This window comes from Elgaria multicarinata, chromosome 6 (genome assembly GCF_023053635.1).
Source record: "Elgaria multicarinata webbii isolate HBS135686 ecotype San Diego chromosome 6, rElgMul1.1.pri, whole genome shotgun sequence".
Taxonomy (NCBI): Eukaryota; Metazoa; Chordata; class Lepidosauria; order Squamata; family Anguidae; genus Elgaria; species Elgaria multicarinata.
In genome coordinates this window covers 83,289,786-83,303,801 of record NC_086176.1, presented here as the reverse complement: position 1 = coordinate 83,303,801, position 14,016 = coordinate 83,289,786, and the positions used below count along the sequence as shown (strand labels likewise).

The following is a 14,016-nucleotide window of genomic DNA, read 5'->3' as shown; positions in this document are numbered from 1 at the left end:
TCTTTAATTTTGTCATTATCTTGCCGCTTCAAAGAAATTGGTACTCTTTAAACCATTATTACTAGCATACTATCATTACTGGCCTCTGAATAAGCCACCTTAGAAATTAACAGAGCACTATGCACAAATCAGATCAATTTTTTTAATTACTTTTGGATCCTTTACAAATGCATTGAGAATGTATTTGGCTGTCCCTCTTAAACTTTTATTCTACTGTTTCCTTTAGAAAAGACCTACACCTTTGTGGGAGACGAAAATTGTTAGAACTGGTTTGTTGCTGTGGTTCAACACAGCTGCCTGCAGTTTTGGGGCCCTCCTTGGGGGCGTGGCAATGGGGATTGTCAAGATGAGGGCCTGCACTTCGACATTTACCGTTACACCAGTGTGGAAATGTTTATACACCCCCACTCCCTTCTTTAAGCAGTAGATGTTAGTGACAGCACATCTTCTTCTGAATTGATCCTATCAGAGCATTCTGACAAAGTGTCCTCACGAAGTGTCCTAAGAACTGTGCTCCTCAAACTACTCTAGAGGGGTCCATTGAGCTTAGTGTGGTCGCCCCGCCCCACCCCAAAAGGAAGAGCTTTCAGCAATCAAAACACTGAAATGCACTAAAGTCAACAGGAGGTTTTGTCCTGGACTTTGACTGGTGATGGATCACACCCAAATTCTTTATTGTTTTTACACGGAAGACAAGGGAGACTATCCAAAAATACTACCATGAATAATTAAAACTGAGCAACACTTTTAAAAAAATGAGCAAAGTACATTTTGTTACTAAGTATTATCATGATTTTTATTATAGTGCCTACTTGCTATTTTCTGAAATTTCATAGTCCGCAACGGGTTTCCCCAGCCATTAGGATGAATTATTTATTCTTTGTATATCTGTTCCAGGTTCTAAAGTGCATTATGAAATGTACATAAAACTTTGATAAAGTATTAAAAGGAAGTTCGGACTACACTCATTAAATGTGTAATACACGCTCCCATAATATCTTCCTATCCTAACGATGATTTGACTTTATTGCACGATCACAAATTACTTCTTTACAACTTGACTCCAACGCTCTCTTCCTAACCTTCTCTATCAGATAAAACTTACTTTCACTAGTCTAGAAACTGTCCTATTTTGTGATGGAAACAAATAACTAAAGTGCAAAATGGCATTCAGAAAGATCTAAAACAGGCAGGCTGGCAACTTATGAATCCCTACCCCGCCAAAAATTAAAAAAATCAAGGCATGATAACAAAGTTTTCAAAAATTGCATGAGAGAAGATTGTCCTCAAAAGTTGCATGAGAGAAAGTTATCCTGCACTTTGCAATTCGTCACCCTCTTTAGGTTGTGTTATGCCCAGCTGTGTTTAAGGTCATGTGCTTCATATCTCAGAAAGCCTTACTGCCTATGATTAGGTTTTGTTGTGAAGCAAAATATATTTCTGGTTCTCAGACCACTGTATGGAAAATAGAGCAGTTCTTCATAGAATCATAGAATAGTAGAGTTGGGAGGGGCCTATAAGGCCATCGAGTCCAACCCCCTGCTCATTACAGGAATCTACCTTAAAGTATACCTGACAAATGGCTGCCCAGCTGCCATCTTTACTTCTTCTTTACTTATAACCTAGCTTTTACCCATGGTGGAAGTCAAAGCAGCATACCCAGGCTGTCTTCCATCCAGACACTGACCAGATGCAGATCTGCTTAGCTCCTGCAAAGTTGTGCATCATGTGCCTTCAGACTAAGCCAGTGAAAAAATCTACAGCCCACCAAGCTATTTCTGGTGGTTTACCAGACACCCCCCTGCCTCTGACACACTGCCTGGAGTTTCGCTTGTCTCTTATCAGACATCAGAGATAAGGGAAGGGGTTCTCTTGCTAGAGCTAGAAAGAGAAGAACCCAGAGGGATCCCCAGGCTTGCATATATATATTTATGTGTCTGAGCTTGTATGTGTGTGTGCATGCTTGAATGTGTGTGTGCGTGTGCGCGCAAGCATATGTATATAGCAAATTAGCAATCAAGGGAGGAGGGGTATATAGCTTACCCATCTCTACATACACCTTCTAAATTCTCTCCTAGCACAGATGGGAGTGATAGAGAATGCACACTTGTGCTTATAGAGCTCCAGACAGTGGTACCATAGGGGCAAGACTTTGAGAGCCAGTGTGGTGTAGTGGTTAGAGGGATGGACTGGGAGTCTGCAGATCTAACCAGGATATTTGTTTTGCATGGGAATGGTAACACCTGCATATCACATCATGCCAAACAATTAAGCCAAAATTTACCAGAATTCAGAATTGTGACAGGAATGGGTGCGCTTGGTTCATGAGATTTTTATTTTTCTGAATTAATGTTTTTAATACATAGACTAAAACCTGCACCAGCAGGAAAATGGAGAAAGAAAAAGTTCAGTATGTGCCCATGTGGCTCTTCTCTATAATCTGATGTTTACAAACATGCACCATTTTTTAATACAAAAAATAGTAGGATTACCTTTGTTTCTTCTACCTAAAGGGCAATTAACAATTCCACCTGAAATAATGACGTCATTGGAACTGCTCTTGCAAATACATTTGAACCAGCTTTGGCTTGTTGTTTGTGTGTGTTTTTAAAACACCATACCATATCAATAAGTCATATATTTGCAAACAGCTAATGGGCTGCTATGGTTAAGATTCCAGAAGCATTTAAAAAAACAAGATATGGTCATTTAGACACATTTCCTCCAGACAAGCAAGATGCTAATTTAAATTTCTTTCCTGTGTGTGTCTGTGTTTAAAAATAAAACATTTAGAAACTAGAAAGGTTAAAATTGCACAGGAAATCCTCTATTTACATTAGCCAGGTCTAAGCAGCTAACATGTTGTTATGTATCAGAATGATAATACTGCTTCATACTGAAGGACTAGACAAAGGATTTTCAGTGAGGGTTCTTCATGGAAGAATGGATTAGCATCAAAAGCAGGATGAACACCCTCTACAAATAGTTTTGTTGGCTGAAACATTTTCAATGCAGGTGACTATAACATGCATGTTTTTTCACTTTGGTGTTGCACTGACATATGATTTAATTTGTTTTGCCATCTGTCTTAAACAAATGGGGATATTATTCCCCAAGAGATAGTTTCCCCATGATTCACTTCCACTAAGAATGCAGCAAGTGAAGCTTCATTACAGCTGAACATGAAACTTTGTATTCTGCGGTCAGGGACATGGCTCAAATTTACCATCACCAATAAATAATTCAGAGAGAGGTCCATTCTGCTCAGTTTCTGTATGTGCAGTAATACAACAGCCCCACAGACAGTATATTTTACCTGGAAATTTGAGTACTGTCCCATTTTTTAAAAAAACAAAAACAAATTTGTCTTTAGTCACCACAGCAATACAAACAACCAGGAAAGAAACTTCTAAGGCTTTATAGGATCAATATTCTATGAGAGAATATTGAAAAATGTCAATGAGATTTTAAAATATGATTTATAAAAATCAAATGTATGTATTATATTTGTGTCCCAACCAATAGCTTCACAAAACAAAGCTCCCTTTCATCCAAACTGGGGACCCAGGTTCTTTTGAATGTTAATCACCCCAGATTGCTAAGAGGTCAGACTTAGCATTAAGAATAAACGGAGGGCAAAACTAGATGTGATGGCCACAGACCTGTGTACAAATTGGGCAGGGAAAACATTCTGGAAGCTCTGCGGTGGTGCTGCATTGATTATACCACACAGCAGCCACCTTGAAGCCATCATGTATTTTTCCAGAGAAGCCCCACTTTTTTAAAAGTCGGGGACTTACCCCAACATTTCAAGATGGAGCAAGGTGAACACACACTTTCGGCCATCTAACTGCATTCCATCCTCGATGCGGAGGCGTGGCCAGGCAGATAGCGACCCTGATTGGTTGCCGTCCACCTGGGCAGAGGACGGGGGTGAGCCCAGCAGCCGGAAACCCAGCGCTTTTGTTGCAGCATTGCGATTAGCCACTGCCACCCCAATGCAGCAAAAATGTAGTGTTTTGTTTATCACAGTGGCAACCCACCACTGTATAGGCAGCCTGTGGGTCTTGTGCTGAATCCCTCTCAATTTGCTACATTTGAGCAACAGCAGTGGAAGATACAAGAAAGGACAGCACAGGATGCCAGGCAATCTTAAAGCCACAACATGTATCACAGCAAATAGTGGGGTTCATAGCAGTATGCATTGATTCCATAGTCTAAAGGGGAACAGATCTCCCATTTGAAACAGTATCTAAATGGAGACAGAACTCCCATTAAACTTACCCTTGCTTATCCAAGTTTCCCAAGCAAAATGTATGAATTTTGTGTGAATCTGGGGCCTGGTTCAGATGCAATGATAAGCCAGGGTTCTGGGGAAAGGCGCTCAAGCAACATGCTGGTGCACACAGCCTGATTGCCCCCGATTGACTCCTTCTCCATAGTTTGTTTATTGTAATGTCCAAACTGGAAATTCTGGCTTGTCTCTCTCCAAGCAAGTCAGAGTCATAAGCCAACAACAGACCATGGATGGAGGATGCATGCTTTGTTTAGTTGCTCCTACTTGCAGGAGGTGCCAAGTGGGAGCATTTGGGCTGGAGGCAGCATGCATGAACATTTTATTTATTTATTTATTTATTTATTACATGCTGCTCATTCATGATAAACCAGGGTCCTCCAGAACTCTGGCTTGTCATTCCATCCAAACGTGGGCATTATATAAGCAACACTACTTAAACAGCTACCAGGCCTCTCAGCACTACGGACCTTGAGTTGGGACACTCTGACTGCCTAGCTTCAGAAATCTGCATGGCTGACAGATGGAGGATGGAAAAAGCATTGCAACACCATGTTATATTTCCAAGGTACATTATATGCAATATTATATCCACTCTATCATACATTAATATTGCCACAATGCATATAAAAACTGTTTCTAAAACCCATGGACAGAATCCAATGAGGTGCTTATGCTCCACACCAATTCTGTTGCACAAGTGGCCCCACCACTTGCTCAATGGCAATTTAGCACTTTCACGGCAACCCGAAACCAGAAGAAACGCTCATTTCTGGAAGGAGGCAGGGCAGTGGTCCACCCACCTGCTCCTTCCAGCAATGAGTCTTTCTGCTCATTTCAGGGTTTCCCTTAGGAAGCGCTAAATCATCCTTGTGTAAGCAGTGGTTCCTGCTTGTACAATGAAGTTGGTGGGACCCATTGCTTGACAAAGGGAATAAGAAAGGAATCAGAATGGGTGTAAACACCCATTGGATTCTGCCCCATGTCTACCCAACCAAGTGTCCCTCTTAAGTCTTCAATTCAAACACTGGCAGTGAACATCTGAACAGTCAAATGCCATTTAATGATATATGTTGAAATGTTGCTCACTTGGCAATTGAGAAGTACGAATTTCCACATAGTTTAACCGTGTATGAGATTCCTTCTCAGCACAAATCTTCGCTAAGTACCAGCTTACCGCACTGAGTATTCAGCCTGACATGACAACTGAACAGAATTTACTGTTTTCAAGAGACACTGATGTAAGCTTCCATTTTCTTCCTGTTTGTAATTATCTAAATGGGTTGTTAATTTACCCACACAAAAGAAGACAATGATTAGCCTAGCATGAATGCGATTTTATTTCAATCATTTTCTTTACCTTCTTAAGTTAAGTAACACACCTTTATTATAAAGCATGTAATATCTAGTGTTCAGCTTTGTGTTTGTGGAAACTTGCCCTGGAGGGCCTTGGTAAAGCTTTTGTACCAAAAACAACAATTTGCTATGAAGTCAACAACTAATTTACTCGCCTTTAAATTCTCATTTAAGTACCCCATGGTCACAATCCATCAAAACTCTTTGAATGCATATAGTGGGTCTTTCCCATTTTATCCCCAAACAGCACCCCACCCCCTTATGCTTGATGGCAATTTGAAATACCAGTACCACATAGTGTGGGAAAGAGGCTATCAGTTGGAAAAGCAAGGAAAAAGTCCACACCTATGTACAGGCATCTTTCTACAGGTTTCTCTGTATTGAGGCCTGTATGGAAAGCAGCAGGCTGAAGAAGAACACACAAAGTAACATACTTAACTCTTTGGAAAACCTGAAAGGCATTAAGTAGCTTTATTCTAACTTCAGAATTTTACTTTATTCCCTCCCCCCACAAGAAATGATTAGCATTACCTTTATGTGAGGGTCTCTTTTTGTGCCTGAATGTTCTATGAATCGATTTTGCTATTTGGGCCAAATCCCAGCGGGGATCTCATAAGGGCCAGTCTCTCAATCACTAAATGATTACAGTCTATTCAAGAGGATCACTGCAATTGCGCTCTGATAAGAGAAGCACTGTCATTTACTTGAAATAAAGAATGTATGCAGAGACTCTGCCTGAAATCCATTTCAGTTTGTAATTATGATTCTCACCCCATCTCAGTCAGATTATTAATATTCAAAAGCACTAGAAGAGTTCAAGAAAAAAAGAAATCACCAAATGCTATTTCAATCTTACATATGTTTTAAGGGCAAATTATTATTTTGTTCCGCAGCCCCCAGAAGATATTAAGAAATGAAGATCTTAAAAAACATCTTCCTAAACTTTGCTAGTCTAACACAATATATATACCAGCTAGCCTCACTTGATATGAAATAATCCATTTGTCCATGTATTAGACGGTGTTGTAATCCAACACATCTGGAGGAAGGCTGGCCTACATTCATCTTGAACTGAGGCCATGGCTAGACCAGGCCTATATCCCAGGATTATCCCGGGATCATCCCTGTGCATCCAAATGACACACAGGGGATCCCGGGAGCAGGCAGGGATGACCCCTCCATTTGCCTGGGATAATCCTTAGGTCTAGCTAAAGCCTAAGTGGCTGGACTTTGGTCCCATGTGACACATCTTTCTTTGCTTCATGGAAGTACTTGCAGAAAAATATTTTTACTCAGATTTCATGGCCATAATCTAAGGCAACCAACCTCGTATCCTCCAAATGTTTTGGATTACAAGCTCTATCATCCCTGATCAGCCTGCCTGCTGAGGCTGATGGGAGTTGTAGTCATAGAAACATAGAATAGCAGAGTTGGAAGGGCAGAGATGAGCAGAGATAAGAGTGGGTTTCCCTCTACAGCATGTAGGAAGGGAGAGTTTAGGACTCTTTCCTCCCATGCCACACATCCAACAAAGGCCATTGAGTCCAACCCCCTGCTCAATGCAGGAATCCACCCTAAAGCATCCCTGACAGATGGTCCACAACACCTGGAAAGCAGCAGGTTGGGGAAGGCTGATCTAAGGCTTCCAAAGCTGTTTTGTCATGAGAAATTCCTCTGAATACACAGAGGAAATGTATCTGCAGTGTACAGATGCAGCATTGTCCAACGCAGAGAAGAGAAACAGGCAGCCCCTGGCAGCCAGAGCTTTCCAACAGACATCAAGAGCTTGGATCAACATCTACTTTTACCAGAGGACAGCTTTTACAAAGGTTGAGCCATGGCCCCCGAACCTTCAAAGTAGCCTGCTAGCACACCCCATTACTGCTTCTACCACCCTCCTCTTTTGTCTCTCAATCTGCAGGCCAAGCAACACCTTGCAAAGTCCTTCAGCTTGCTGATCCTTGGCATATGTCTCCCTTCGGGTGTAAGGAGTCCTGCATTTCAGCTTATCTCAACAGCCATAAGGGCTACAAACGTACTTTAGATAAGTAGGTAGGAAGTCTTAAATTTGCACCAGACCACAGACATCCATCCCGGACATTACTACTTATCTGCATTGCTTACTAGACATATCTAATTAAATCTGCACTTACGATTGTTACAAGCCTCTGAATGGCTTGTACTGGAGGAGGAAGTGTGATGGCAGATTCCAGTGGATTTGGAGAGATCACCAGTGGAGGACACTTGCTGGCAAGAAATATCCATGTGGAGGTTGACTTGATTTTCAGAAGTCCTTGCTAAATCTGTATTTGGCAGATTTACACCACGCACACTGTCCTGGTAAACTAGAGCTGAATGCGATCTGTTGAGGTGGTTTAATGACATCTGTACTATGGCTTCATTTATGAAGACTGAATTCTCACCACAAAAACTGTCCGATTTATTATGTCCAGTGATCTGTACACACAGAGGAGAAGAAGAAGAAGAAGAAGAAGAAGAAGAAGAAGAAGAAGAAGAAGAAGAAGAAGAAGAAGAAGAAGAAGAAAATCTAAGCAGCTCAAAGTGTTATTAATTCCTGCCATTATAAATCCCATTCCTATATCTTGGTGTCACTGCAAAGAAGAGAATCAAGAGCACTGAAAGGAGAAACCCCCGCTCTTATCTCTGATCACTAATCAGAGATAAAAGCAGGGTTTCCCTCTTCAGTGCTAGAGAAAGGCTTCCTTTCTGTAGTGCTGAAGCCAGAAACTCACCTCTGATTAGTTTCTGTCTTCTGAGCAGGAAACCTGTGGAGCTGAAGAGGGAAACCCACTCTTATCTCTGCTCATCAGAGAGAAAGAGTGGGTTTCCCTCTACAGCATGTAGGAAGGGACAGTTTAGGACTCTTTCCTCCCATGCCACACATCCAACAAAATTTCCCTCCTGTGTCAAACAGCCACAGGGAGAAGTGCGTGGTGATATTCATCAGGACTGTGGCACAGGAAATAAAATGTTAACCACTTCACCCGCCACCTTCCCATGCTCTGTGATCCCAATTCTCAGCAACCATCTCCCACCCCCAGTGGCTGTTATTTACACTTTGTAAAAGATTCACTTAACTCCAAGTTTAATGGATGAGAAGGACCCACACAACAGGTCTTCCATCATGATCCAACCTGTATTTCTCCACAAAAGTTTAATTCATGTCATTTATTTATTTTCCAGCATTCTGCTCTGCTGCGTATTTACGTAGATCTCTCTCTCTCTCTCCCTCTCCCTCTCCCTCTCCCTGTGTGTGTGTGTGTGTGTGTGTGTGTGTGTGAAGAACTCAGTCAAGGCTGCCTCCTCTCCTATAGCAATGCCCCACCATTCTGGAATACTTTCTTCTTATGTTACTTTTTTTCCCCTTTGGAAAAATGTGTGCTGTGTTCGCCCAGCACTGGAGCGAACAATTCCCATTTCTTTCTGGGGGTTGTTTGACGTTTAAAATTTTATACCCTTCCTGAGTCCTTCCACTCCATAAAAGGTCATGGATTGCCCTCTTTGTGTTTTTCTGTAGTCTCTATGCTTCTGTAGTTCTGTAGTCTTCTGTAGTCTCTATGGTCTGTGTTATGTTACTTCCTCTCCCCTCTTAATCTATAGCCTATAAAATAGGGGGGAAAACCCTATAAAATATAAGGAACTTATCTGTTGAGAATCCATAGTGTCTCAGACAGCAGTTCTTCCAAAGTCTGTTCCCTAAAGTCCCTTCGGTGGAAACACCGTGGACTGAACCTAGAACTTCTAACATGATGGCCAAATGACCCACTACAGGGAGATATGTGGGTATCACCCACTCACATGTCCCTTATGTCCCTGTAGTAACATGTAGTTGAAAAAGTGTGATTTCATCATATTAGTATGCCCTTGCCCCTTCACTTCATTGGCTGTCACTTGCAGGGGCTAAGGAAATGCTAATTATCGTGAACTTTTCAAGTACAAATTACAGAGAAGACTCAAGAAGAACACCCAGAGCAGAAGCCACTCACATGCATCTCCATACCATGTGATTTGGGCCAAAGCTTTAATACCCCCCCCCCTTACCTTCCCTGCTCCTCCACTGCTATCAGCCACCTGATTCACTCTTCTCCCCACTACTAATTGTCAATCCCCAGCTACTCCCAATCACCCAGTCTCATCCATCTGATGTAAATGCTAAGGCCTAGGAGAATGATAGAAGCAGGAATGTTGTAAAATGGCTTATCTTAAATCAGTCATCTCAACACAAGGTTGGTCACCCAGTCATCTAGCTTCCATCATCCTTTTGCTATTCCTTAAATGATGAGGCTATTCAGAGAACATGCTTACTCATACCCCAGTGCTTGAGTGTGGTTTGTTGTTGAACTGTGGGTTGTTTGTCGTTAGCATGTTGCTGGAATGTCTGCAGGGTAGCTTGTTAACCATGCAGTGTGGTTTATATTCTCAAACAAGCCACCTTGAGAACCCATGATTTGATGTTGGGTTGTTCAGGATCATTAACAATCCACACTGCATCGTTAACAAGCCGCCCTGCGGGCGTTCAGCCAAGACGCTAACCCACAGTTCAACAAATAACCCGTGGTTCAACAAACACCCATACTCAACCACAGAGTGTGAATTAGCATGTTGTCCGAATGGCCCCAATGTAAGTAGAGTAGTGCTGTGAGCTAGAAATCCCTGAGTTCAAACCTCACCTCAGCCTTAAACTGCCTAAGGTGGGTTTCATGCACACCATTTCAATCCCCTCCCCATGTACAATATATGGATAATCATACTGGCCCTTCTCAAGAGGGTTATGGGGAAACTCGCCGAGGTAACGCACACAATGCAATTAAGAAACGGGCTAGAACATACCAAGATCTACCAAGCCACGAGCGTACCTCATTGCTCCCTGACGAAATCACCGACGGCAGGCTGCTCTGGCGGCTGTGCTTCCAGTGGCGCAAGATCTTCTGCTGCAGCCTGACCGTTTCCCGCTCCTTCTCCACCATCCTTTGGCTCTCCTGGAGCCTCTCCAGGTTCTGCTGGTAGTCCTGCAGCTGGACATCCAGCTCCCCTCGGTTTTGGCACAGCAGCTTCTCCTGGCTCACACACTCCTTCTCCTTCTCCAACAATCGGCTCTCCCTGCTCTCGTGCTCCTGTTGGCGCTGCTCACACTCACGGTGCCACCGCTGCTGCTCTTGCTGAAATTGGTGCTGGAGTTTGTGGATGTTCACAAGCTCCTCCTTGGATTTCACATTCCGGTGCTTTTCTGGCTCCAGGAGAGGGGTGCTACGAGGCCCATGCCCACTGCTGGACCTTTCATGTTCCTGGAGAAGCAGCTTGTGGATCTCAATGTGAGTGTCCTGGATGGTCAAGGCCGCCTTTTCATCGGAACAAAACACTGTATCAGTTTCCATCAGCTTTGAGGCTCATTTTGGAGAAATTTACACCATTAGGGCTTAACAACTTCTTTTTTTAGAAGCCTATTCCTCATGCCAGCTCATAATTATATAACTGTCAAATCAACATAGCAGGTATGTTATATATTTATCATACTGATTCCATTGTCAAGGCAATATTATGTATTAACTGTACAGCAGCCCTGTAGCTAACTTCACAGCTTCTTCCTCAGTGGACTCAATCACTTTGCAGACTTATTTAAGAGGAGAAAGAGGCACATATTCTGAAGTGGTTTGAACATACATTATTTGCCCTAAAAGGAGATATCCCACAGACTGTAGTGAATCATCTCAGAAGCACTAACACCACATTTCTGGATATATGTGCTCTGAGTCCCATAAGTTTGGGACCAGGTCATCTGAAGGAATGCACCTAGCCAAACTCCAAAATTAGAATCCGAGGCCATGCTCTCAGGGCCATTGTTAAGAGTCGTTTGGCTGATGAGCACTGGGGACAGGGCTTTCTCCATGGTGACTATATTTAACTCCCTCATCCCTGAGGTATACATATGATGGCCCCATCACTGGTGGCTTTGAAAAGAAGTTTGAAAACATTTTTATTTAAGTCCACATTTGATTCATTTGCTCTGCTGGAAGTTTTGACTGATGCTAGTTTTTAATTTTTATATTTTATAGTATTTATTCTGTTTTGTTGTTTCATATGTTTATATATAATATATTTAATTCTTCTTTTTGTAAGGGCAATGTGCCCTAAAAGTTGAAGTAAAATGCATTAAATGAACAAATCAAACACAATATTTTGGGCCCTCTTCTTTCTGCCTTTCTCTCTCAAGGTGCTTCAAGGGGGACCATCACCTTTCTACACAGCAGGCAGAAAGCGGCTGTTGCACACGTGGTCAGCCCTGCCACTTTTAGTTTGCAAGCGGTCTCTACCGCTTTAGAAATAACAATTTAGCACTTCCAGAGGCAAGCCAAAATGAGCAGAAATGCTGACCTGCCCCCATCCAGAAACAAGCATTTCTGCTCATTTTCGGGCTCGCCTCTGGAAGTGCTAAATTGTCAGCCAATTGCACTGGCTGCCTATACGCTTCCGGTTGGAATTCAAGGTGTTGGTAATGACGTTTAAAGCCCTAAACGGCTTTGGACCTTGATACTTGAGGGAGCACCTCTCCTTATATATGCCTCCCCGAGACTTGAGCCCTTCTCCGCATCCCATCAGCACAACACATCCGCTATGATGGGACAAGGGAGAGGGCTTTCTCTGTTGTGGCACCCTGGCTGCGGAAAGCCCTCCCCTTGGAGACCCAAATGGTGCCAACACTGATTTTATTCCAGCGCCAAGTGAAAACATGGCTTTTTTTCCTTTTCTTTTTTTATACAATTACCACATAATATTTTTTTTTACAATTTTTACAATTTTTTTTTTACAATTTTTTTTATACAATTACCACATAAGAAAATAAAATAAACAAACATACATCGCTTATAATTCCAAATTATACTTATCTAGTTTCCATAATCACATAACATAACATAAATGCTCCCCACCACCTTCCGGGATCTATTCTTGCTTCCAGAATCTCATAGTTTCTTCCGGTGGTGATTTTCCACCCCCCTTAGAGAATACATATTCTAGGAACTGTTTCCAAATTCCCTCAAATTCGTTTACATTTGTTATACTTTTTCTTAACCTTATATTACATGTCAATTTGTCGTTTATAGCTATGTCCCAAATTTCCTTATACCACTCTTCTATATGATAATTTCCCTGCACCTTCCAGTTCCTAGCTATAATTAACCTTGCTGCTGTCAACAAATTAGTTATTAGTTCTTTAATCTCTTTATTACACTTTAAAGTACCATATAGTGATAGCAATGCTACCACAGGTGTCTCTTCCAACTCTATTCCCACAATTTTTTTTATTTCAATATACACCATTTTCCACAATTTTTGCACACATTCGCATTCCCACCACATATGTAAATACGTTCCTTTCCCTCCACAACCTCTCCAACAATTTGCTGAATTCGTCTTATTTATTCTATTTAATCTCACCGGGGTCAGATACCACCTCCAAACAATTTTGTAATAATTTTCTTTTATTCTCACAGACATATTTCTCAACACTCTTTGTCGCCATATTCCCTCCATATAGTTATTTAACCATTAACAAAGCCTTTAATGGTTAAATTCACTAAGATGGCACACTGTTTTAATTGTTTTTACTGCTTTTAAATTACATATTGTTTTAACCTGGTTCATGGTTTAATTTGTTTTTAGCTGTGTATATTTATTGTTTTATTCTGTATGCTTTTATCTGTACGCCGCCCTGAGATCTTAATGATCTAGGGCGGGATACAAATGTTTTAAATAAATAAATAATTCGCAAGCGGTGAAGGCCGCTTGCATCCTGGAAGTGGCAGGGCTGACCAAAATCAGCAGCCAGCTCTACTAGCGGATTGGCAGCATTGAATTCTGCCCAGTACCTGAACTTGTAATCCACAGATAAATCCACCTGCAAATCACCTAGGAGGGATTTCTACACGTCGTACTGAGGACGCTTCCATGCGCCCCCAAAGCGATCGGGTAGCTTGCCTGTTCGAAGAGACGAGGAAGAGGCGTCCTTGCCGCCGCCGCCACCCACCTACCTCCTCGCCAGCCGGGTCACCCGGCCGGCGAGGAGGTAGGTGGGTGGCAGCGGCGGCGGCAAGGACGCCTCTTCCTCGTCTCTTCGAACAGGCAAGCTACCCGATCGCTTTGGGGTCGCACTGGGGGCGCATGGAAGCGCCCTCAGTACGACATGTAGAATCCCCCCATATCACTTCAAGCATATGATCATAAATTTCCCCCATAAATGTTTGCCGTAGCAAATGCTATGTCACTGTTTTAATTGTATTACAATGTTTCCAGATGTGACTTCCATCAGTAAGAGCAGCAGCAAACGGGAGGCAAGGGGGGAAAGTAGC

At 42.3% G+C, this 14,016-nt stretch overlaps 1 protein-coding gene across 2 annotated transcripts in view; it reads right to left on the bottom strand.

Moving 5' to 3' along the window:
- ARHGEF28 (Rho guanine nucleotide exchange factor 28) overlaps window positions 1–14,016 on the bottom strand; it is a 175,489-nt gene that overhangs the window by 15,971 nt on the left and 145,502 nt on the right. For both annotated transcript variants that reach the window (XM_063127928.1, XM_063127929.1), the window contains 2 exons: window positions 10,528–11,010; window positions 7,804–8,107 (listed from right to left, as the gene is read on the bottom strand). In XM_063127928.1, coding sequence (XP_062983998.1) covers window positions 7,804–8,107; window positions 10,528–11,010 — 787 coding nt within the window. The remainder of the gene's footprint in view (window positions 1–7,803; window positions 8,108–10,527; window positions 11,011–14,016) is intronic.